Consider the following 25,129-nt stretch of genomic DNA (forward strand, 5'->3'; position numbering starts at 1 on the left):
TAGAACAAGAGCTTTGTATAAACATACCAAGATGGCCCTAGGCAGAATAGGGACATTGACTTTGTGTTTTTATGCGAAGTGGGGGTCATGTTGTTTTCTGTTTTTGTGTATGTATGTGTTTTTTAATGTGGCTTTATAGCTAGCAGTTCCTAAATTTAGCTGAGTATCAGAATTGCCCAAGAATTCACCCCAGTTCTACTGAGACAAAATAATACAAGGAGGAATCCTAGAAACAGTATTTTGAACAAATTCCAGGTCCTTCACATGTAATCAACTAAGTATCTCTGTCCATGGACCACTGGGAAACTGGCTCATCTTGCCTCAGTGTTGCTTTTCTCTTCTTCACTTCAGTGCTCTTTCCTTTGCTAGTGGTTCTTTACTTTCCAGGGTCCCCAAACGTCAGGATAAAATCTATCTGATATGTCATTAACACCCTAGTGTGACTTAGTTTAATGTGTCATTTCTTCAGAAATGCTAATGGTGTGATGTGAGAGTCTATGATAGGTTGGGGTGGGGGTGGTTGAGGGTGGGGAAACTTTGCTTCCTGGCCCCCAAAATGACTTTCTTAGAGAATAGCTTCCTTTAAGGTCAGCCTTCCCATAAATAAAAACTTTTTAAAAGGCAGCCTTCCCATAAACTCAGTCCTATATGTAAATCACTATATGGAGATGAATTTGAGGAAGAGAGTGAAAATGAAGTCCAGTGAAAATGGAAAATGGGGATAGAACTTGGAATCTAGACTTGCAGGTCCCTATAAACCTTGCTGGTTTTGTTTTTTGTTTTTCTTTTTTAAAATTAGAGTAAATGTCTGTGACCTTTCTAAGGAAATAGTGGATTATTCTCACTAGAGTTATTTAACATGGGATGTATCTCCACTTGGCAGAGATGCTGTAAACAAGATTCAAATATTGGATCAGAATCTCTCAATAACCTTAAAACTTTTTTCTATCTCAAAGACTTTATGTTCTCTGATACAGTAAAATTATTTTTTGGTTTGATATTTCCCCAGTTTGTAACAAGTTGGGTTAAAGTCTTTACTTCTAATACATGTCTGCTGGCTCCTTTAGCTTGACCTTTACTTTGCAGCCTATGTCCAGGACTGCCATAAGGCTTATAGAGGGCACTTTCAGGAAAACAGGATTTCCATCATTAGTCCAGATAGGTCTTGAAACATGTATATACATGTTTATTGCAGTATTATATACAATAGTCAAGATATGGAAGCAATGCAATTGTCCATCAATAGATGAATAGATAGATGTGGTATACATATACAATGGAATATATTATTCAGCCATAAAAAAGAATAGAATCTTGCCATCTGCAACAATATGGATGGATCTAGAGGGTATAATGCTAAGTGAAGTCAGTCAGTCAGAGAAAGACAAATACTATATAGTTTCACTCATATGTGTAATTTAAGAAACAAAACAAATAAACACATTTAAAAAGAGGCAAACAAAAACAAACTCTTAACTGTAGAGAACAAAGTAATGGTTACCAAAGAGGAGGTGGGTGGGGATGGGTGAAATAGGTAAAGGAGATTAAGAATACATTTATCATAATGAGCATTGAGTCATGTATAGAATTGTCAAATCACTCTATTGTACACCTGAAACTAATACAACACTATATCTTAATTATACTGGAATTAAAAATAAACAAATAAATAAATTTAAATCCTTAGATACATTATTAACAAATACATATTGAAGTAGTTATATGACAATTACATTTTGATTAAAAACATAAATAAATCCTGAGGTAAAATCAGAGGGAAGAAACAATTAAAATACAACAATAACCATTTCCTTTAAACAGTATCTAAGAAAATAAAAACACACGACTTACTAGGTTTTTCCTAAGTAGTAGATACCTCACAACTCTATGTGATAGTTAATGTTACCTTTATTTTTACAATTTGGCAAAGCAAAGCTCAAAGATTGAGTAATGACCAGTTACACAGCTTGACAGTGACATAGCCAGAATTTTATGAGAATGTGACTCTGAAGTCTTATGTTTTTCCTAATTAAGCTATGTTGTTAAAGAGGGAAACATTATTCTACAAATATCATTGCTGATTTACCTTTTCCTTTCATACCTTTTTTTCCCCAGTGTCCTTTGTTTCTTGTGACAAGGATCTCATTGGTCTCTTGCATTTCCTTTTCCGTTAGCTCTCAGTTTAGGAACACACTGGCTTCAGAATATTCTCTTAGCAGGTGGAAAACTTGTCAAAATCCCAAATACAGCAGAATTACCAAATTTAGAAGTGAGGAAACTGCACCAACCGTCTCTGAAAGGATACACAACAACATCTTTGAGAAGCAGATGACTAGAGAGGAGTGGCTAGAGGCTACCTTACTCTGTGTGTGTGCATATATGCATATGTGTATATATAATCTTGCATGGCTTGACTGTTTTTTAAACACTGTGTTCATGTATTACCTATTTTAAAGAGGTGATTGTTCAGAATGATGCCTATTAACAAAGGCTTCTTGGTTATTTAGTATCTTGTGTGTCATTTGATGTTCAGAGACTGGGCTCTGGTTGTACCCTAGCTTTTGCCCTCCTAGGAACAGCTAGTTGATGTGATTACTTCTCCTTAGCTGACTAGTAAAAACCACTACCACCTTATCTTTGTAAATATGGCCAGAGGCGGGGTGCATGAGTAGCTCAATGAAGCATCTTGATCTCGGCTCAGGTCATGATCTCACACTGTGAGTTTGAGACCCCCGCTAGTGTTCTCTCACTCTTTCTCTCTCAAATAAATAAAAAACTTAAAAAAAATACACATATATGTGTATATATATATACATATATATATATACACACACACATGTATATACATATATACATATGTGTGTGTATATATATACATATATATACACATGTGTGTGTATATATACACACATATGTGTATATATATGTATATATGGCCAGAGGTGCTCTATTCCATCATTCCTCTTTCTAAATATCCTCAATGAGCTTTACGCAGTAGTATCATCTCGTCATTCCCATAGAATTCAGTTTTGTAACCACCTCATCTATTTGGATAAACAGTTCCTGTCAACTGTGTTGACAATGTGTTCTGAGAGCTCCCTCAGGAATATAGGTCACATTTCCAGTCTTGTTCATATTTGACATGGGAAAAATGGGCTATTATCAATATAAATCATACTCTTATTTTTATTTATATTACTATTTCTTGATAGTACATTTCATTTAAACAACAAATTTCTTTTCTAGAGACAAATCTTAACAAGCTAACTTTAACAAGTGCAGAAACTGTAGTATTTAGAAGTGTATTGGTCTGTCACGTGCCGAGCATAAATGGGTATATTTTATTTCTTGGCGGAATGGTTTTCCAAATGCAATCTATGGGAGAGACCTAAACATTGTTTAGCATGGACTTGTTAGTAGTGTCAATTGACAAAGCAGACGCAAGAAACACATCACTGCAGCAAAGACATATTTTTGAGTTTGTGGCTCCAGTCGATCAATTTTCCTTGTCAGATAAAAGAATGAAGCAATGATAGTGGTGATAAAATGCACCTCTTCGTCTTTCCTTGGAAGTAACTTTCCTGAAGTTCTCTTGCATCTAGTCAATGTAATAAACTTCTTCCTTTAATCTTGGATGATGAATAGCATCTTAACCACAGGTTACACAAATGGGCACCATTTCTTTATGGTACTTCACTTCCATCCCTTTTCCTTTTGCCACCCTAGGCTTATTGACATCCTTGGTTCATGATTTTTTTGTTCCTTTCAAATGCAAAGAAGGCTGTGGGGTGGGACCTTTAAGATTAACTCCACTTCATTGCATATCAGAAGAAAAGTATGTTCACCTCCAAGAATTGAGGGGCACAGAGAATGTGTTCCTTCAGTTATTTATTAGTAATCAAACAATCATCCTCTTCCAGCTCCTCTCCCAGCTCACAATAATGTGCTCTTTAGAGTTAAGAGGACTTCTTTTGTAAATTCTTTCCTAGCAATGAGAGATGACTGTTTTTCTGTCCTCCTTATTCTCTCCTAAATCTAGTGTTTCCTTCCACCAAATTAGACTAGCTCTACCTCATAAATTCTTGTCAAAGAAGTAGGTTGACACTCTGTCAATGCTACTCGGTAAATAGTACTATAATAAGTGTTAAATGACCATACCCAAAGAACAATATGCTTTATGATAGAAACCATGGAGGAACTCTCCTCTATATAAAGCTAATCTCTGCACCAGAGCTTTGATGCCTTTGATGCCTAGTCCCTTTCACCCTTCTAGGAACCCTCTCAACCAATTTCTCCTGGTTACTCTATTAAATCCTTATCGACTGAATCCTTGCCCAACATCATTTCAACATGTTCTACTCGAACCCAATTTAATCCAAACAAAGCAAAATGAAATGCACTTTTGAGCTATACTTCCTTTACTGACTTACCCCTTTTTCACCTACAAAATCAAACTTATTTTGGACTTCTATCTCCATTTCCTCATCCCTGCTTTATTCTGGCCTCTGCTATCACCCCTCCAAACAACTGTACACAAGATTCCTGAAGGCTTCCCATAGCACTAAATCTAAGATACTTTTTTCTTGTTCTCATCTCATTTGACAGGTAAGTAACGATCTTAGTAAGGACTTGACACTGGTGAATACTCCCTACTTCTTTTCAGAAATACTCCGTTGGCTTTCTTTAACTTGCTCTTAATTCTCTTACTGATCCTTCTCTCTTGCAACTTCATTTTCCTCTACAGGCCATTCAATATTGTAGTATCTCACTTCTTTTTAGGCCTTCTCTCTCTAACCTTGATCCTAACAATCTCATCCAAATCAGCAGTTTCATTTATACTGACAACCCCCAAATGAATATTTTTAGGACAGATTTCTCTGGCTTAACACAAAATGGGGTTGACTTGCTTCCAATATCTCTACATTGAATTCTAAACTTTCCCCACCCATCTCTCCCAACTCCAAATAACAATAAAATTATGGAAAACAATATTCCCCTCTCTAATGTAGCTTCAAATTCTGTTGATTCTACCTTCTAAAATCTCAAATCTTCCCTCTTCACTTCCATCATCACTACCCTAGTCAAGTCCCTCAGTGTAAATTATTTGTCCAAAAGTCTTTTCATTTCCATGATAAAAGTTTAGTCCTAGAAAGTGCTATACGTATTTGGGTTATAATTTTATTTATTTTATTTTAATTAATTAATTAATTAATTAAAATGTTTATTTATTTATTCTTGAGAGAGAGAAAGCGCCGTACAAGCAGGGGAGGGGCAGAAAGAAAGGGACACAGACGGGGGCGCCTGGGTGGCTCAGTCGGTTAAGCGGCCGACTTTGGCTCAGGTCATGATCTCGCGGTCCGTGAGTTTGAGCCTCGCGTCGGGCTCTGTGCTGACAGCTCAGAGCCTGGAGCCTGTTTCAGATTCTGTGTCTCCCTCTCGCTGACCCTCCCCTGTTCATGCTCTGTCTCTCTCTGTCTCAAAAATAAATTAAAAAAAAACGTTAAAAGAAAGGGACACAGAGAATCCCAAGCAGGCTCTGTGATGACAGCACAGACTTGCCACTCGAACTCACAAAGTGTGAGATCACGACTGGAGCCCACATCAAGAGTCAGATGCCCAGTCAGCTGCCCAGGTGCCCCTAAAATAATATTTAATACAACTTTTAAACCCTGGTGTTCCAGGGGTCCTGGGTTCCAGAGTAGTTCAGTTGATTGAACATCCAGCATTTGGCTCTGGCTCAGGTCATGATCTCATGGTTTGTGAGGTCGAACCCCGGATTAGGCTCTGCGTCGACAGTGTGGAGCCGGCTTGGGATTCTCTCTTTCCCCTATCTCTCTGCCCCTTGCCTGTGCTCTCTCTCTCCCAAAATAAACAAACTTAAAAAAATAAAAATAAAAACCTGGTGTTCCGTAAGTCATTAGTGTCCATTTACAAAACTTATTGTTCTCTTTATATTATCTACACATATATAAATCTAACCATCACTTTGATATTTGGTCTGTAAGCCTTTTATTATATCCCTGACTGCATAGGGCATAGCATCATGCCCAGAACACAAAAAACACTTAATGATTATTAGATAAATGAATAATTGTTAAAAATTAGTTTCTATTCTCCCTTATGTTCTATTTTAGTAAGTGTTAAATATTGGGTGTTACTCCTGATTATAATCTGCAAAATTTCATTCTATGCATTGAGATTGCTAATCCATTCAGATTTGTGTATTATGGAGGATGGCTTCAGCTATTAACAAAATGAAGGCAAGAGTAAATATGGGCAGAATCCCTAACATGTTCACGGACTGTGAATTCAGACGAATACTGAAAGGGTGATTGACATGATCCTTGGGGTTTGCTTTAAAATATTCCAGCAAAGAAAAAAAAATTGGGCGTGGTGGTGATAGATAAAACAAGACTGAAAAGTGTTGATAATTTCTGAAATTCTGCCATTTTATTTATTTATTTATTTTTTTTCAACGTTTTTTTATTTTTTTATTTATTTTTTTATTTTTGGGACAGAGAGAGACAGAGCATGAACGGGGGAGGGGCAGAGAGAGAGGGAGACACAGAATCGGAAACAGGCTCCAGGCTCCGAGCCATCAGCCCAGAGCCTGGCGCGGGGCTCGAACCCACGGACCGCGAGATCGTGACCTGGCTGAAGTCGGACGCCCAACCGACTGCGCCACCCAGGCGCCCCTCTGCCATTTTATTATACTTTGAGATTTTCTTGAATAAACAGTTTTAAATCTTTCAGAGTTTCCTTTTTTTTTTTTATTTTTTTTTATTTTTTAACTCTCAGAACTCCCTTTTGCTTAATAATCTGTGATGGATCCTGGACTCTGGAGGAGGAAAACTTCACAACCAGTCCTTTTGCAAACCTCTGCCTGTCCACCTGTGAACACGCTAACTTATTACAGGAGGCTTTATTTTTGCTATATACATTATCAGCAGATAAGTATCTATACACTTCCTTTTGAAAAGAAAGTTGTGGGGGGGCACCTGAGTGGACTTCTGCTCAAATCAAGATCTCAGGGTTTGTGGGTTTGAGCCCAAGTCGGGCTCTGCTCTGACTGTGCGGAGACTGTTTGGGATTCTCTTTCCCGCTCTCTGCCCCTCCCCTGCTCTCTCTCTTTCTCAAACTAAATAAATAAATAAACTTTAAAAAAAACAAAGAAAGTTGGCCTTTGGCACAGATCTCAAATTTAGGGTGTACTAAACCTCCTCCGATATTATACCAACCTCTTTATAACCCGAGTAGCACAATTCCTCCCAGAAGCGGCCCTGTTGCCCCTCACGTCACGCATTTCGGGGACGGTGCTGGGGCGTCGCCAAGCTGGCGTTCCACGACTCGGCCTTCCCCAGAGCAAGAAGGCCTTCGCCTCGCCTCGTCCACTTCGGGGCTCAGTTTCCATCGAAGGAAAGAACAACCCGGCGGTCGGACCCAGGCCCCGTGGCCCCTCCCGACCCTCCGGCAGCCCCGCCCCGAGGGCGGAGACCGGGCGGAGCAGCGCGTTCTCCTCCGCCTCCTCCCGACTCGTTGCTGCCCCGGGTGCCGGCGGCGCATGTGCCTGGCACCCCCTCCCCGGCCCTGGATTCCACTCCCCCTCCGCTCGCGCTGCAGCCGCAGCCGCCTCCAGGCCCCGCGCCGCCTCCGGAGTCCATGGCCGGGACGCGCTGGGTGCTCGGGGCGCTGCTCCGGGGCTGCGGCTGCAACTGCAGCAGCTGTCGGCGCACCGGCGCCGCCTGCCTGCCCTTCTACTCGGCCGCCGGCTCCTTCCCCTCGGGCGTATCGGGCCGTCGCCGCCTGCTGCTGCTGCTCGGGGCGGCCGCGGCCGCCGCCTCTCACACGCGGGGCCTCCAGACCGGGCCTGCGCCCGCCGGGAGGCTGGCGGGGCCACCCCCCGCGGCCGCCTCCGCCGCCGCCGCGGCCGCGGCCTCTTACCCGGCCCTGCGTGCCCCTCTGCTGCCGCAGTCGCTGGCGGCGGCCGCGGGCCCGGCGCGGAGCTACAGCCAGGTAGGTGGGCGCAGCGAGGGGCCGCGCGCGGGACCCTTTCCCGGCCGCGCGCACGCGCTCCCGCGCCCCTCCGCGTGCGCCTCTCGTGCACGCCCGGGGACCCGCGGCACGCGCCGCGCACCCTCCCCCCCTTACCCCCGCCCGCCCAGTCCTCCTATTGGGCCCCAGAACAAGGGACGCTCTCCCAGGCCTCGGGTTTTCTCCTTGTTTTGTTCTCTCGAGTCTCTGGTCGGTTGGGCAGTGTAAGTGTGGCTAGGGGTGAATGTTGAGGCCTTGTTTCCCGCCGGCCCATGGTAGGTTTTGTGAGGCTGTTGATGCCCCCACCCCGCATCCCTGTCGCTCTCCGCCAGCTGGTGGTGAAGTTGGGAGGCTGGACCCGCGGAGGGTTGGGAGTTTCCGTGCAGTCAGAGCACTAGGCCTAGGCGGCCCTGGTGCGCCTCGCAGCCTGCTGATGGGGAGGTTCACGCACAGAGTTACGTGGGCTGGGTTCGTGGGGAAGGAGCCTCGTCGCCAGCGCTCCCCTCTCCCTCGTGTCCCTGGGGAAAGGCGGGCTGCCCCAGTTTACTGAAGGTCACCTCTGCACTTCACCTCCTCTAGCCGAAGGTCCTTTGGGACCATGGGTCGCCGCCGACGGGAGGACGGTGTGGAGACTGAAATATTGGGGGAGGGGACCTGGAAGAGGGGACGCTTAGGGGTAAAGCCAAGACTTGGGGACCCAGGAGGGAGGCTACAGTGTTTTCTTTTTTAAAGTCAGTGTGTGTCCTTTAAGAACTCGGATTGCAAATATTTTGTGCCTTGTAGGAAGCTTTCTTTTCTGCTTGTTAACGTGGCGTCTGGGAAATATCAGCACACGTTTTGACTACCCACTCCCGATACCTTGGATCATATTTATCTAATTCAGTTTGTGCTTCTCCTTGAACTTAAGGGAAACTGGGAGGCTAATCAGCCTGGCTTCTGTCTGCCAGTGGCTGAGCTAATGGATTTGAATCCTGGCCCAGTACTTTGTGCTGCCCTTTTCGTAAAAGCTTGTGATGCTTGTGGAATTCTGGGAAAATGGGGAATGTTGCCTTTATTAAAAAACACAAACTATCTCTAATAAGCCTTTGCCAGCTGGCTACTCTCTTGATTATTTTTCTGTGAAATTGACTATAGTATCTGTTGAGCCTCTACTAGTGTTGTTACACACTGTGCTTACATTTATCATTGACTTCTTAAAATTCTATGTAAGTCTTCATGAAAATGAGGAGAACATACAGAGGAGTGAAGTATCTCCTTAGCCCGAGAGCGTGCAAGTCACTTGTCTTAAAACCTGAGTTGTCTTTCCACATTGATAATTGTGCTTGTTGCATTTTTATTAAGTATGTAAGAGACTTCTGCTAGAGGTTTACATTTATCATTACTTCTTGCAGTTAGACGTAAGTCTTAATGTAAACGTGGGATGGTCCAAAGGAATCTCTTTCCTTAGGCCAGTAGAGTGCAAGTCTTAAAATTTCAGTTGTCGTTCCTGGTTATGGTTGTAGTGCTTATTGGAATCTTATTAAATTCCAGCTTTTGCTTAGTATTGTAAAATAGAGTTCTTTGGGTATGTCTCAGGTTTCTGTCACCTTATACTACTGTCACCTTTTATGATCTTTCCCTTATTCAGTTGGTCGGATTTGCCATTTGACAGATTAATCTTTACACGCCTCCTGCTGTCTTGTTTTACCCAGTCCTGTCTTTTATTAACTCCCCTTTGCCTACCAGGTTAAGGGAACACATTGAGCTTGACACTCAGGTGCCTCTGCTATATGGTACCAAGTTCCTTTTGCCAGCTCATCTTCTTTGGCTCCTAATTGTCCCTTGCAGTTTAGCCAAATGGGATTATTGCAGGTTTGCAAATGGACTGTTGTTCATGCTGCTTCTTCCCCTCACCTCTCAAACTGGAATGCCCTATCTTTTATATATGGCTGTCAAAATTCTGTCCTTTCAAGGCCCATCGTATATTATGTCTTGATTCTTCTGTTAATGCTCTGTTTTGAATTCCTCTAATAATCTTATATCTTAATTACAGCACTTAAAGCATCTTGTCTTGTAATGCTTGTCTTAGTTTAGATGGTAAGCTTTTTGAGATGAGGGCCTAACATGGCACATGGTGAGTAGGAGGCACTTGTATTTGTCAGATTGAAGGGACTCTTCTTGTCCTCCCTTAACTAAAATACTATTGTTATTGGGGCTGATGAATTTAAAAACAAGCCCAGAATAAAATTTATGTCCTGCCAAATCACTGGGATATACCTGCATGTTGCTTTAGAGTATACAATTTAAGCCAAAATAGGATGGGTTAGATTGGGGAAGTTTATTTCTTGCCTCTGAAATAGTAACTGTCTCCTAAGAATAACATTCGGAGTGTTAGTTTGCAGGAATAAACAATTTCTAAGTAGGTTGTCAGAGAAGTATTTTTACATTTTTCCATTTTTCTTGGAAGGAGTCCAAAACGACCTACCTGGAAGACCTTCCACCTCTCCCTGAGTATGAATTGGCTTCGTCCAAGTTAGGAGAAGAAGTGGATGATGTTTATCTCATTCGAGCTCAAGGATTGCCGTGGTCGTGCACTATAGAAGATGTGGTTAACTTTTTCTCAGGTATATTGTATGTATGTTTGAAATATGTAATTTTGTCTGAGTTTTTACTCAGACAGGTAGTCTCACAAAACCCAAGTTAAGCTATGCTATAGACGTCTTATTTGATATTTGGGAATTGTCTAGTTCTGACTGGTTTCATATCATACCAAGTAACACCATGTGTACCATTTGTGGCATATGCCAGGTTTAAGGACTTTAAATGCAACTAAAAAATGTGGTGTTCAAACTACATGGTAGAAACCAGTTTTCTCTGAAGTTCAAAAAGCAAAACCTGTTAACGGTAGCTCTTTATATGTAACACATACATTTAGAATACAGGATCACTTAGTGTCAAGCGATATAATTTCCTTAATAACATTTTTGGAATGTTTACATATCTACAGTTAGTTTTTAAGTTCTGTATCTGACTGTGATTTTTAAAAAAATTTTTTTTTTTTTTTTAACGTTTATTTATTTTTGAGACAGAGAGAGACAGAGTGTGAACAGGGGAGGGGCAGAGAGAGGGGGAGACACAGAATCTGAAACAGGCTCCAGGCTCTGAGCTGTCAGCACAGAGCCTGACACGGGGCTCGAACCCACAGACCGTGAGATCATGACCTGAGCCGAAGTTGGACGCTTAACCGACTGAGCCACCCAGGCGCCCCTGACTGTGATTTTTAATATTCCTCTTAAAAGACCTTTAGAAGATGCCCCCTTAAATGTTATAAAATCATATAATAATATATTGTGTACTTTCATGTGCATAACATTGAGTGGGTCAAGTATTTTATGAAGCCAGTTACATCTTCAACTAGTTGCCATTATAAGTATGCAGTATGGGGATCTTTTCCTTGGTAATGAAAAGGGGGCACAATCAATTATGGTAACAACATTATTCTTACAGCATTTTAGAGTTCTTATAGTTACGATTGTAACAAAAGAAAACACTTCTATATAAATCTAATCATATTTTAATTTTTTAAGTGATTTGAAACTGATTGTAGAAGCATTGGGAAGGGCATAATTTGTTCTGTGTTGAGCTTGTTTGCTGTTGTAATGATCAGGAGATTATAAGCTTATATGTTAAGGTTTGCTGTCCTTTTCAAGTGGAACATCTTCCAGACATCCACCTTATTAGCATTTGGACGCCTTCAGTGATGGGGGTTTCTGTAAGGAATATGATAGGCATTTTGGTTCACGCTTTGTTTTGTTGTTGGAATTGGAAGATTGCATTCTAGTGACATGTATAATTGAAGTAAAAGTTTGATTTCTGGTTTTGATTTTACTCACATACTTTCAGACTGCAGAATTCGCAATGGTGAGAATGGAATACACTTCCTCTTAAATAGAGATGGGAAACGAAGGGGTGATGCCTTAATTGAAATGGAGTCAGAGCAGGATGTGCAAAAAGCCTTAGAAAAGCATCGCATGTACATGGGACAGCGGTATGTGGAAGGTACGTGAAGTCACATTCTGGCTTTTTGCGATCAGTACGTTAGCCTGTACTGTCTAAGGCAGTTCATTTGATCCTTAGCAATAATGAAGTAGTTAGATGTTAGGAATATACCCTTTTGTAGGCTGTGAAAATGAAGCACAGAGATAATCTCAGTTTCTTATTTATAAAATGAGGATGTTGACCAAGTTTGCCTCACAAGATGGGATGTTTAAGTCATAGCTGGCACACAGTAAATAGTCAATAAATATCATTTGTTATTTTAAAATTCTTGGATAACCCAACAAGTGTGATTTTTTTTTTAATGTGTTCTTCTGTTATGTAAATTTGCGTACTTTTTGTGCTTTTACATTGCAGTTTATGAGATAAACAATGAAGATGTGGACGCCTTAATGAAGAGCCTGCAGGTCAAATCTTCACCTGCGGTAAATGATGGTGTGGTCCGTTTGAGAGGACTTCCTTATAGTTGCAATGAAAAAGACATTGTAGACTTCTTTGCAGGTGCTTTTCAGTTATATCATGTTTATGAATTATATCATGTTTATATCAGTATATCAGTTACATTATGTTCATGCCTTGTTTTTTCCTCCTGTTGTTTCCTTTTATATCTTAGATGAACCTTTTCTCCTAGGTAACTGCATTCAGTTATATTTGGTTCTTTAGGGGAGAACTCTTCACTCAGATTACCAATGTTTATAGATTATAGAAATGTTTTGACCTATCATGCTGATCTTTGGTGGATGCCACATTTCAAAATTATTTCATGTAGGTTTATTTTACTATTGACAAAGGTAATCTCTCATAAGAGTGGCTGTATTTGTCTAAGACAGTAACAATTTATATGGTTTAAAAGCATTATCATCTAATTTTAGCTCTAAAAAGTGTACCAATATTAGTCATGTTAGTCTAAATTCTTATTTCTCCCACAACACAATTAATGGCAAAAAAAGAGAGGAGAGATTGTGTGTTTTAGATGGACTGCATGGATTCTAAACATTCTGGAAATACAGATGTGTAGGTGTAGCTGGATAATAATTTTCATGTATTCAGCTTAGAGACTAGCAAAATATACCTAAAATTTTAATAATAAAATTCAAAAAAATTAATAGTATGTGAATGAATGTGTTATATTCTAAGGATAGAAAAGACTCCTGTTAGCTTTAATTTGTAATAATTTTTTGGTGTCCTAGGACTGAATATAGTAGACATCACCTTTGTCATGGACTACAGAGGGAGAAGAAAAACAGGAGAAGCCTATGTGCAGTTTGAAGAACCAGAAATGGCCAACCAAGCCCTCTTGAAACACAGGGAAGAAATTGGTAACCGGTAAGTGAAGCAGATTCTAATAATGTGGAAGTATCATACATTGGGTCATTTTATGAATGCACTGTGATAGAACTGTAAAATTATCTAAACACAGCAGAGATAATAGCATGATGACATACAAATGCCTGACACTTAGGATTAACAAATTATTAACATTTATTATATCTGTTTTTTTCAGTAGGCATCTTTAAAAAGCATTTTCTTACCTTATGTGATCCAAGTATTATCACATCTAACAAAATTAGCAGTAATTTATTTACTAATGCCAGTCCATAATCACTTTCCTAATTGTACCAAAAATGTCTGAGTTGGTGTTTTTTTTTTTTTTTTTTTTTTTTTTTTGGTACCAGAATCTAGACATGGTTCACAAGGTGCATTTTGATTGTTATGTCTTCAGTTCTCTTAAACTAGGGCAAGTTCCCTTCTCCTTTATTTTTTTTTTTATTCTCTTCCCCTTTTTAAATGCAACTAACTTGAACTAACTTGAATAAACTGAATCAGTCGTCCTGTACAGTGTCTCATGTTTTATATTGATCTTATTGGTTCTTCACTGTGTCACTAGTTTCTTTGTATCCTCTCTTATTTCCTGAAAACTGGAAGTTAAAGCTAAAGTCTTGATTCTTGATTCAGGTTAACATTTTGATATGGACACAGTATTAGGTGTTTCTGTATACTGCATATTATATCACATTAGAATGCATATGATGGATGGGTTCATTTGTGTCAAATTTGGAAGAGTACTCAAAAGTGTCAAATTTTAGATTGCTGTTTTACTGCTTTCTGGCTGTTTTATTTGGCTGCTTTGAAGTTTAAAAAAAAAGAAAAGCCATTTTAAAGTTGTGTATTTCAGGATCTTTGTATAGAATTGATTCAAAGGTCTTTATTAAATTTTTAGATAAAAATATGTATGCAAAAAGTACCCTCTCCCCCCCATTTTCTTTCAGTAGTCTTCATGTTTTCTTGTATGTCTTAGGACAAATACGTCGATGTTTTTATGTGGTAATGTTATGGCAGTGTATAAATCTCTTCAATAAATTAAGAAGTGGTGCCTATCTAATAGTTATGGATCTGTAAATACAAATGATTTTTGCAATTCAATCTTGATAACTTAATTTGGAAAAGCAGTCTTGAGGGAAAAAAAAACACAAAAAAACAAGATGGTTCCAGAAGCTTGGATTTAATAGATAATCCCACTGCCAAGTAGATAGCAAGTCAGAATTGACATTTAGTTCGTGAATCCTCATTGACATCTTGGTGTCGTTCTGGGGGAAGTTAACTCCTCATATACTGTGAATTTTTTAAAAAATACATTTATTTTGAGAGAGAGAGTGCGATTGGAAGAGGGGCCGAGAGAGAATCCTAGGCAGGCTCCACGGTCAGCACAGAGCCCAGCACAGGGCTCGATCACATGACCATGAGATCATGACCTGAGCCAAAAATCAAGAGTTGGACACTTAACCAGCTGAGTTACCCAGGCGCCCCTGATTTTTAATATCTTATACAGATATCATTAATTTTCACAGAATTGACTTGTGAGGCTTCAAGAGATTGATAACCAACTATAAAAAACAAAACCTTTCTTACCAGATTATTTTCATACACACAATCTTTGCATAGTTGTCCTCATGAAGCAAGACAGAATAGAAAATACTGTTAAAGGGTGCCTGGGTGGCTCAGTTGGTTAAGCGTCTGACTTCAGCTTAGGTTATGATCTCAGGATTTGTGAGTTCAAGCCCTGCATCAGGCTCTGTGCTGACACCTCAGAGCCTGGAGCCTACTGCAGATGCTGTGCGTTCCTCTCTCTATACCTCCCCCACTCATGCTCTGTCTCTCTCTCTCTCAAAAATAAACATTAAAAATATAAAAACTAGGTAAACATTAAAATTTTTTTAAAAAAAAAGAAAGAAAATACTGTTAAAATGTATATGAAGAAAGCTGTTATCTTGGGCAGGGATGTGAGAAAGATTGAAGCAGTGACCTGTTCTGTTGAGAGTAGTTTTCATGGGCTAATATCTATATCTTATCTTACTTTTCCTCCATCACTTGTGTTTCATAACACCTTTGTGTTGGAAATATTATATATGTATGTTTTATTTTAAACGACTTCAGTCTAAAGTTACTTTGCATTGCTTGTGCCTGTTTACTTTTGCTTTGACATAGATATATAGAGATATTTCCAAGCAGAAGAAATGAAGTCCGAACACATGTTGGTTCTCATAAGGGAAAGAAAATGACATCTCCTACTGCTAAGTATATAACTGAGCCAGAAATGGTCTTTGAAGAACATGAAGTAAATGAGGATATTCGACCCATGACAGCTTTCGAAAGTGAGAAGGAAATAGGTAAGGACCTGCATCCTGTTGAGATTTAATGAATCTGTCTTGTGATACTAAAATATTTTTTATGAACATGTTGTATGAAATTATTAGATTATAGGACCAAGGAATTGAGTTGAAGATTTATCGGTCTTTGAGTGTAGTATGTACTTTGAATATGTGCAGCAGGGCTTAATTATTTCATAAAGTTTTTTTTATTTAATCGTTTTTGTAGATTCTGTATAAAAAGCTGGGTGGCACAAATATAAAAGGAAGTAAAATGTCAACATTTACAGGTGAGGGGTGCCTGGATGACTCAGTCAGTTAAGTGTCTTACTCTTGGTTTTGGTTCAGGTCATGATCTCATGGTTTGTCAGTTCGAGCCCTGTGTTGGGCTCTGCGCTGGTAGCGTGGAGCCTGCTTGAGACAGAGTCTCCCCCCGCCCCTCCCCTGCTCGTGCTCTCTGAAAATAAATAAATTTAAGTAAACAAAGATGAGAAAAGATGTGGGTAGAGAGCAGAAATGTTGACTGAATTAAAGAGTTTTGTTTGCCTCTGTATTTAATTATTACTCTGATTCCTGACCACTAAGCAACACTGAAGTTTGATAAATCCTTTTTAAACTGGTGCTATGGGATTATCCCATTACCATATTTATTCTTTTTTAAGTGGCTATAACCCCCCAAATTTCTGTTGCCTCTATTTCTTCACTCATAATCATTTTTCTTCTCTTTGTTCTTATAGAAAAATCTGTAGTTTGTAATCTGGTATTAGTTTGAGGCACTAAATCTTTGCACTAAATCTTCATGGGGGTTCAGGTGATATTTGTTAGGTGTCACACATTTCAGATTATTTTTGCTTTTAAAATTAAAGCCCTTCCTGGGGCTCCTGGGTGACTCAGTCACTTAAGCGTCCAACTTCAGCTCAGGTCATGATCTCGTGGTTCCAGAGTTGTAGCCTCTTTGCTCTCAGCACAGAGCCTGTTTCAGATCCTCTGTCCCTCTCTCTCTCTGCCCCCCTCTCTCTCTCTGCCCCCCTCTCTCTCTCTGCCCCTCCCTGCTTGTGTGTGCTCTCTCTCTCTCTCTCTCCTCAAAAAATAAAAAATAATTAAAAAAATAAAATTAAAGCCCTTTCTTACTGGTTCAAGAAGAATTGAATAATTGGACATAAAGATATGCCTAATTATAACCTGTTAATAACCCTTGAAGCCTTTATGTTCCTGATAGTGCTTTTTGTTCCACTTCCCAGAATTGCCTAAGGAGATGTCCGAAAAGCTTCCAGAGGCTGTTGATTTTGGAACCCCATCTTCACTACATTTTGTCCACATGAGAGGATTGCCTTTCCAAGCTAATGCTCAAGACATTATAAACGTGTGTGGCAGTAAGATACTCAATCTCAATAGATTTGAACAAAAGTTCTAAAATTGAACTTATATTAATTTGGGAAAGATAGAGAAGAAAATACCATATTTCTGAACTATCTTTGGACAGTAAGATGGCATCTCCATTGTTGTAGAGGCTGAGAAGTGTGGATTTTATTAAGGTCAAATGTATAATGATAAAGAGGATTTTACAGATACAAAATAATGTGGTATATGTTTAGTATTCTAATTAAGAAAGTTTGAAAAAAACAAAACACCAAAAGAGATAAACACAGACAAAAAAACAAAATAGGAAAGTGTGGGTTTTCTCCAAAATGGTTCAGCTTATTCATTTTTGAGTTTAGGAAACAGACTCAGAGGGAATTTGTCACAAGGCAGTTATATACTAAACAAGAATCTAGTGTTCCTGTGCTTAGAACCATGTAGGCTTCTTCGTCAGGATTCCCTAATTCTTGGAGAAAAGGAATTTTAAAAATACTCTTATAATAGATAGTATATGAAAACAAAAGGAAGCAATAGCTATATTGACTTCATGAACTTGAGGACGTATACGTAAGGTAGATTCCAGCCTAGACTCTTCAGTTAGTGGTGGGGCCTCAAAATTGTCTTCATTATTTTAAAAAAACCCGATAGGAGTCATATCTTTAACCAGACGGAAGTTGCACAATCTCATTAAAGTATTACATTCGTGTTGCTTTGGTTTGAAATGATAACCACACTCAGTGTGATAGTGGTTTATGTAGTGCTGGTAAAAAACCTGATTCACAGGTACATGTCTGATGAAAATATGGTAAAAACGACTTATTAAGAAATGAAGTATATTTGATGGATGCTGTTTAGAAACAGGGAAGGATAAATTAGGAGTAATAAAAATAGTCCTTGTTGGCATAAAAAAGTTTGAGTATTCTTTGTGTAGTGTACTTATAGTTTACGTTTCCAGTGAACAAATATTTGAAATGTAACCTTGAGTTCCAAAAGGATCAGAAAAGCCAGAAGAGATGGTAGATGTGTAACTACATTGTTGCCTAAGGAGATTTCCTAAAAACAAATTTATTGAGCGTATGAATCAGAGTCTGAAAGAAAAAAATGCAGAACCGTAAGACTTCTAGAAATTGGGCCTCCTACCATTATGTTCCTTTTGGCTTCTTTTGTTGTTTAGTTTTTTGCTCCACTGAAGCCTGTTAGGATCACCATGGAATACAGTTCCAATGGGAAGGCCACTGGAGAAGCTGATGTGCACTTCGATACCCATGAGGATGCTGTTGCAGCTATGCTCAAGGATCGGTCCCATGTTCGTAAGTGCTGCTCATGGTTTCCATTGTCATTTTGGATGTCTGTCTTTGCTTACAAATGCCTTTCTGTGTTTTGAGTTTACCTAGACTTTTTACTTGGGTAAACTTGCTCTGTTAATACTACTAAATTAAATGTAAAAAGGGCAAAACACTATATTGTAATGAAAAGCATTTGTTTGCTAATTCTGCATATTTCTATACAGAGTTAGGTAGGGTTTTTTTTGCTTGTTTTTTAGATTTTGTTTTTGTTTTTAATTAGGAAAAGTAATGGACAAAGGGTTTGAGTTGCTGTCTTGAACTATGAGAAAATGGCTGCAGTATTGTTTCTCCCTTTTTAAAAGCTTTATTTTTTTTGATTTTGATTTTATTTTTTGAAGTTTATTTTGAGAGTGAAAGCACGAGTTGGGGAGGGGCAGAGAGAGAGAGAGTCAAGCAGGCTCCATACTGTCAGCATGGAGCCTTACAGGGGACTGGAACCCATGAACCCCTGAGTTCATGACCCCTCAGCCAAAGTCAGACGCTTAACCGACTAAGCCACCCAGGCACCCCTTCCTCTTCAGTTTCTTAAAATGAATCTTTTTTTGTCATTCTCAGACCATAGGTATATTGAATTGTTCCTGAATTCATGTCCAAAGGGAAAATAAGACTTCCAGGGACTCCAGATAATAAGGTAAATTTAAAAGGTACAATTGTGGGAATTATTTTCAGTTGATAAATTAAGCATTAACTCATTTATAATATGGTGGAAACCATTTTTTTTTTTTTAATGATCAAACTAATCATGATATTGAGCATCACAAAGAATCTTTTGGCATCATTCCCAATATTCATGAATCTATGTGCCTAAAATTAATTTTTACCTTTAATACCTATTAATTATATCACACTGAAAATGTGCTTACGTTAGTTTTTCTTCCTATAAAACTTAAACATATTTTCTCAGTTTCTAAGATATTAAGACGTTTAAAATGATTCTTCTGAAATCGGGGTGTACATTGTTACGTTCACTTAATGTAACACTGTCTCTTTTCCTAAAAAAGTGTTATGAAAATGGTTGTCCTAGGAAGTACATGATTTCATAGTTAACCTATGACAAATCTAAATGTTTTGATGTCCCCTCCCTTGACTAAATGTTATGTGGTATCTTTTATTTCCCCCTAAAATCTTTTAATGTATTATAATCATTATTTTGTATATAGTGGTACATTTGAGACTGTTAACTAGAATGATTTCTTGGAAATACATGGAGCATTTCTTTACTATAGTTGTCATAGGCTATTTTTGAATATTAAGTCCCACAATCTTGTGATGTTAGATATTAGTTAAATCCATGTTAAATGTATTTTGTGCTTAATTGTGAAGATCTACTGTCTTCATACCAGGCTGTAAACACTAATGCCTAATAATTGTCCTTAACTTAATGGATTTGTCACCAAATGGACTTGCACTAAACCAGAAAGAAAAGAATTGATCATTTTAAATGGTCTGGGAATGGGTATGATATGGCAACGCTTTTTTTTTTTTTTTTTTGGGCAACACTTTTTCATTGTGCATAAATGTCCAACATTTTTCATTTTATTTTCAGGATGAAACAGGAAGCATTTCATTTGCACATCTTTCCTGGACGTGGAGTATAAAGTTCCAGTTTTGTAGCAGCAACTGCTAGAGAAAGGATTTGGGGGTTTTGGGTTAATTGCTTATAAGACAAATTACATAGTGGACTATTTAGAAAAGAAAAGGAAAGTTTCAGTTTGGAATTATTAAATAAACCACAAATTTACATTTTTGTTTAATCTTCAGGATCTGATTTAAAAATCTGGTTTTTATTTTATACGATTAAACACTTTGTTTTCATAGAAGTTATGTTACCCAGTGTAAAGACTACATATTTTTTTTCAGCACTGTCCTTGAAAATATTCCTCCCATTTTGCAGATGATCTGTTTGAGGTTTTGTCTTTCTGCCTATGAATTAAGAGCTCTGATTGTAAAACTTCTTTGGAATGAAATGCTGATTTTTTTTAACCAAATACTCACCAAAGCAGGGAAAGGTTTCAGACCTTCAAACCATTATGGTTTGGCAGAGTAGTTTTAATTTTAGGTGTATTAGATTACTTAGGTAGGGGTAGAAATTTAAAAGAAAGAATCAAAACAAAAAATAAGTACCACAGGTTAGTGAGTGTAAATGACAACAATTTGGCAGTTTTAGGTCTTTAGAAATGTTTTGCCTTTCTACGCCTTGTGCTAAAGGCATTTGACATTGGTGCCTGTAATACTAAAGGAGAGAATTCTAGCCTCAACTTAAAAGTTCACTGAACACCCACCCCCAGCGTTTTTTGATTTTGGGTAAATCATAAGGTGTGTGTTAGTCTCAAAACTGAAGTGACATGTCAGAGAACAGTCCTGACTGGTAAGGACATTAATGGCTTCACTTGAATTTAAACCAGCTCCCTAGAGGAAAAAAATGTGTCTCCTCATTTGCTTTTTCAGTGGGATAGCATATCCCATATTTTAGAACAAGTAGGGGTGCCTTGCTTAAATAAAAATAGCATTTAATGTATAATTGTGTGAAGGGTTTATGGATAAAGCTGTATTTCTGTCACATTGTGACAGTACCTTCTGCTTAATATTAAACAGCTTGTTATTTAAATATTGGATCAAAATGGCTGGCTTCAAAATGTAGTCGTTAATAAACTAACTTTCTGTGCACCTGTGTAGGAGAATCAAAGTCCTGTATACTTTCTTTGCCTTGTTCCTGTTCTCAGGGTGACGACTGCCACATAGTTACCAGGAGATACAATTCTAGTTCTTAAAATTGAATTAGCCCAGATTTCTGAGAGGTGATATCTGGAAGAGAGATGACGCCTTCTCTCACCTAATACATAACCATATTTGATTACCAGCTAAGATATGAAATCACTGTACTGTAAGTAGTCAATAAATGAAGGCTTGTTTCAGGCTGCAGATTACCTAAGAGTATTTATTTTGGAGTGTGTGTATCAACCAAATATATTTTTGTTACATCAAGTCCTGGTATAGTGTAAGAAGACATTGTTAATTTTCATTTGTGTTTTTATCATATGAGCTTGAAGTAACCATCTTAACATCTTCAGTATTACTACTTAAATAGAAATGTGTTTTCATATATGGTTGAGTGTATCAAGCTATCAGAACTGGTGTCTATAGCGGAGTGATCTATTAGAATATGATCTTTTCTCTCTGTTTAGCAGTAGGTATCTAATTTGCCATGAAAAAAATCTGTAGGAACTGTTGGGATTGGGGTTGGTGAGAAATTCATTTGCAAATATTTTAAAGCCAATGAATTTTCGTTTGCACATCTCTAGGAAAAGAATGAGAGCAAAGCTTATGTGGTGGGTAAGCATGAAGGGGTGTATCTTACCACACTAATGACTGAGTACTGCGTACAAAAGGTGGCCGTTCTTGGGAAGTCATTTTATAAATTCAGACACTTTACTCCTTCCTTGAATAGGTGATAGCTTGTAATTTAGGCTAGTAAACGAATGATTGCTGAGACGGCAAATGTAGTTACTGGAAGGGGAAGAAAAGCACATAATAGATCAAGAGTAATCTTTTATTCCATCCAATCAAAAGACATATTTCTCTCTCCTGAACTTTGACAAGACTGGATTGTGTATTATTATTAGCTATTGAAAGAAGTAATGACAGTGAATTTCGCCCTTCTGCTTGGGTCCTTTTGTGTCTTTATAATCTCTTTTGTGGTAAAGCTATAAAAATAGCAGGTTTGGATATGGCCAGGTTACCCATCCTGCTTTAGATAGCTACTAGAATTGCAGGAGGGGACTCTGTGTAGACACCCAGGAGGAGATGGCTAAAGATCATGATCTGATTGATATACCTGCTGATAGGAGAGAATGAAGCAGTGTCCCAAAGTGTTTGTCCTTCTGCCTGGTTGAATAAGGCTTCTGCCAGGTAGGAAAGGAGACTGTCCACTGTGGACTGGAAGTCTCTGCGGTGTAGGGAGGAGGAAGCAGGAGAAGGCCACTTACAGCCACATGCCCTTTTGAGGCAATGGCCTTGCTCGTTATTAATCAACATGCCCTATTGACATCCTCTGCCATAAACAGTCCCTTAGCAGATTCTCACTTGGAGAGGTTTTTTTTTGAGTTACATCCTATTCACTAACATTCCATTGTTCTAAGAGTTTCCCCTAAATTATGTGAAAAGGTTCACATTCAATTGGCAGGACCTTATTATGGAGTAGAATGGTTTATCGGCAGTAAAGTAGAGGCAGGCCTAAGTTCCAGGGGCTTTGAAAAAAAATGTTGTAATGTAGTAGGAATACATTTTCCCTCAATTCAGCAGATTAGAAGAGAATCTCTGAAGTTTGTAGGAAGGGAATAAAGCTGCTATAAACATTCATGTGTAGGTTTTTGTGTGTACATAAGATTTCAGCTCATTTGGGTAAATACCCAGGAGTATGATTGCTGGATCATATGGTAGGACTATGTTTAGGTTTGTAAGAAACTGCCAAACTCTTCCTAGGTGGCTGTGCCATTTTGCATTTCCACTAGCAATGAATGTGAGTTCCTGCAGCAATTTGTTCTTATCAGCATTTGGTGTTGTCACTGCTTTGGATTTGAGCTATTCTAATAGATGTGTGCTGGTTCTCTTGTGTTAGCTTACAATTCCTTGGTGACCTAAGATGGTCAGCATCTTTTTATGTGTTTATTTACATCTTCATATTGCCTTTGGTGAGACGCCTTTGGTTTGGTTTGCCGCCCAGTATTTTAGTTAGGTGGTTTTCTTACTGAATTTTAGGACAGGGATATATATAGGAAGGTTTAGTTTGGTTCTTAAATCTGTATGATATGAAAATAAATGGTGGGGTAATTTGTAAATTGTTTATATTTTATTTTTTGAATGAAATAAAATTCAAGAGATATGAAAGGGTAAACAGTGAAGTCTCCCTCCCATCCTGTTCTTCAGCTAGATCCCCTTCTCAGGCAACCCTGCCATCAGTTTCTAGTGTAAACATCCAGTGATATTTACTGTGTAGATAAGCAAATATTAATAGATATTTTCATTTTAAAAATATAAATTTATAGTATACTATACATGCTGTTCTGTGCCATTTTTTTCCATTTAATACATTCTAAAGATCATTTTATATCCGTATATAAAATCCTCTCATTTTTTAAAAATGTACAGTATGGATGTACATAATTTAACCTGTCCCTTACTGGTGAACAGGAAAATTGCAATCTTTTGCTACTGTAATGCTGAAATGAATTACCTTGTAATAAACTTATGTCATTTTGTACATACATAAATTTCTCTAGGATAAATGGTCAGAGTCTGTGCACTTGTAATTTAGATCTACAATTAAACTTATGTCTGTAATTTGTTTTTTCTTAGTTTGCACCAGCAATGCAAGTGCCCATTTTCCCATAGCCTCATTAACACAGCATATTAGCAGTCGATTCTTGGCCAATCTTGAGAGGTTAAAAAAAACCCCCAAAACACAATGGTATTCTTCTGTGAGGTGGCATTTCATGTTTAAGACTTGTGGGATTTCCTTTTCTGTGAATTGTCTTTTTTTCTCTCTTAAAATCTCCATCTACTTATTCTCTTCATATTAATCTTAAAGCAAATCCAAGACATGGCATCATTTTATCTAAATATATTTCAGTATATATCTTTTCTTTAAAAAGGACTTTAAAATAATACCACCATTCCTAAAAATACTAATTTCTTATCACAAATATCTGAAAAAATAATGTTTTGAAAAGTTGATTTGAATCAGGATCTAAACAACAGTCCACACTCTGCAGTTGGTTATGACTTCCCCTGTAATATTTTTTATTTTTTTATTATTATTAAAAAATTTTTTTTTAATGTTTATTTATTATTGAGAGACACAGAGAGAGAGACAGAGCATGAGCATGGGAGGGGCAGAGACAGGAGAAGACACAGAATCCGAAGCAGGCTCCAGGCTCTGAGCTGTCAACACAGAGCCTGACGTGGGGCTCGAACTCACAAACTGTGAGATCATGACCTGAGCTGAAGTTGGACCTTAAGTGACTGAGCCACCCAGGCGCCCGGCCTGTAATATTTTTTAATAAAAAATTTCAAGCATACAGAAAAGTTGAATTATACATATACCTAAACCTACGCCTAGTAAAATTTTGTCTTATTCTCTTCCTCACTTTATATCTGTATATTCATCAAGCTATCTTCTTTTCTTTATAGATGTCAAAGTTGCAGACATTGATCTTAAGCTTTGATTGATCTTAAGCTTTTTGGAATACATATTGTTAATTAGGGTTTTTTCTTGAAGTAAAATTTGCAGTGAAGTGAACAAATGTTAAGTGTACCTTTCACTTGATGAGTGTTAATGTACAATTGTGTAACACAAGCCCCTAGCAAGCTATGGAGCATTTCCATCACATCAGAAAATTCCTTTTCCCAGTCAATTCCTACACCACTCCCATCCCTTCTCCCTGTTAGAATTTTGTTTTCACCATAGATTAGTTTGGCCAATTCTAGAACTTCATATAAATGGAGTCATACAGTATGTATTCCTGTGTAAATTTTCACTCAGCATGTTTTGAGATTTCATTAATATGTTTCAGCTCTTTGTTCCTTTTCATTGCTGAGTAGTATTCCATTGTATGAACATTTCACAATTTAACCTTTCACTTAGGTGAACAACTGGTGGACAATGGGCTGTTTCTAGTTTTTGGCTCTTATGAATAAAGTTGCTATGGACAT

The 25,129-nt window shown here is 38.3% G+C and overlaps 1 protein-coding gene across 3 annotated transcripts; it reads left to right on the forward strand.

Annotated features, from left to right (window-relative positions):
* Positions 1-7,548: 7,548 nt before the first annotated feature.
* On the forward strand, positions 7,549-21,345 carry GRSF1 (G-rich RNA sequence binding factor 1). 3 transcript variants are annotated; one of them, XM_058722345.1, is made up of 10 exons: positions 7,550-8,013; positions 10,478-10,634; positions 11,914-12,069; positions 12,424-12,567; positions 13,257-13,392; positions 15,553-15,734; positions 16,955-17,076; positions 18,247-18,382; positions 18,974-19,049; positions 19,965-21,345. In XM_058722345.1, exons 1-9 carry the CDS (start codon positions 7,660-7,662, stop codon positions 19,021-19,023), a joined length of 1,437 nt encoding a protein of 478 aa, XP_058578328.1. In that variant the 5' UTR covers positions 7,550-7,659; the 3' UTR covers positions 19,024-19,049; positions 19,965-21,345. The 3 variants fall into 3 exon arrangements, with proteins under 3 accessions (XP_058578330.1, XP_058578328.1, XP_058578331.1); XM_058722348.1 differs by lacking the exon at positions 7,550-8,013 and adding an exon at positions 8,192-8,306; XM_058722347.1 differs by lacking the exon at positions 19,965-21,345 and having other exon boundaries at positions 7,549-8,013; positions 18,974-19,050.
* Positions 21,346-25,129: the final 3,784 nt, after the last annotated feature.

Source organism: Neofelis nebulosa, chromosome 3, assembly GCF_028018385.1.
Source record: "Neofelis nebulosa isolate mNeoNeb1 chromosome 3, mNeoNeb1.pri, whole genome shotgun sequence".
Taxonomy (NCBI): Eukaryota; Metazoa; Chordata; class Mammalia; order Carnivora; family Felidae; genus Neofelis; species Neofelis nebulosa.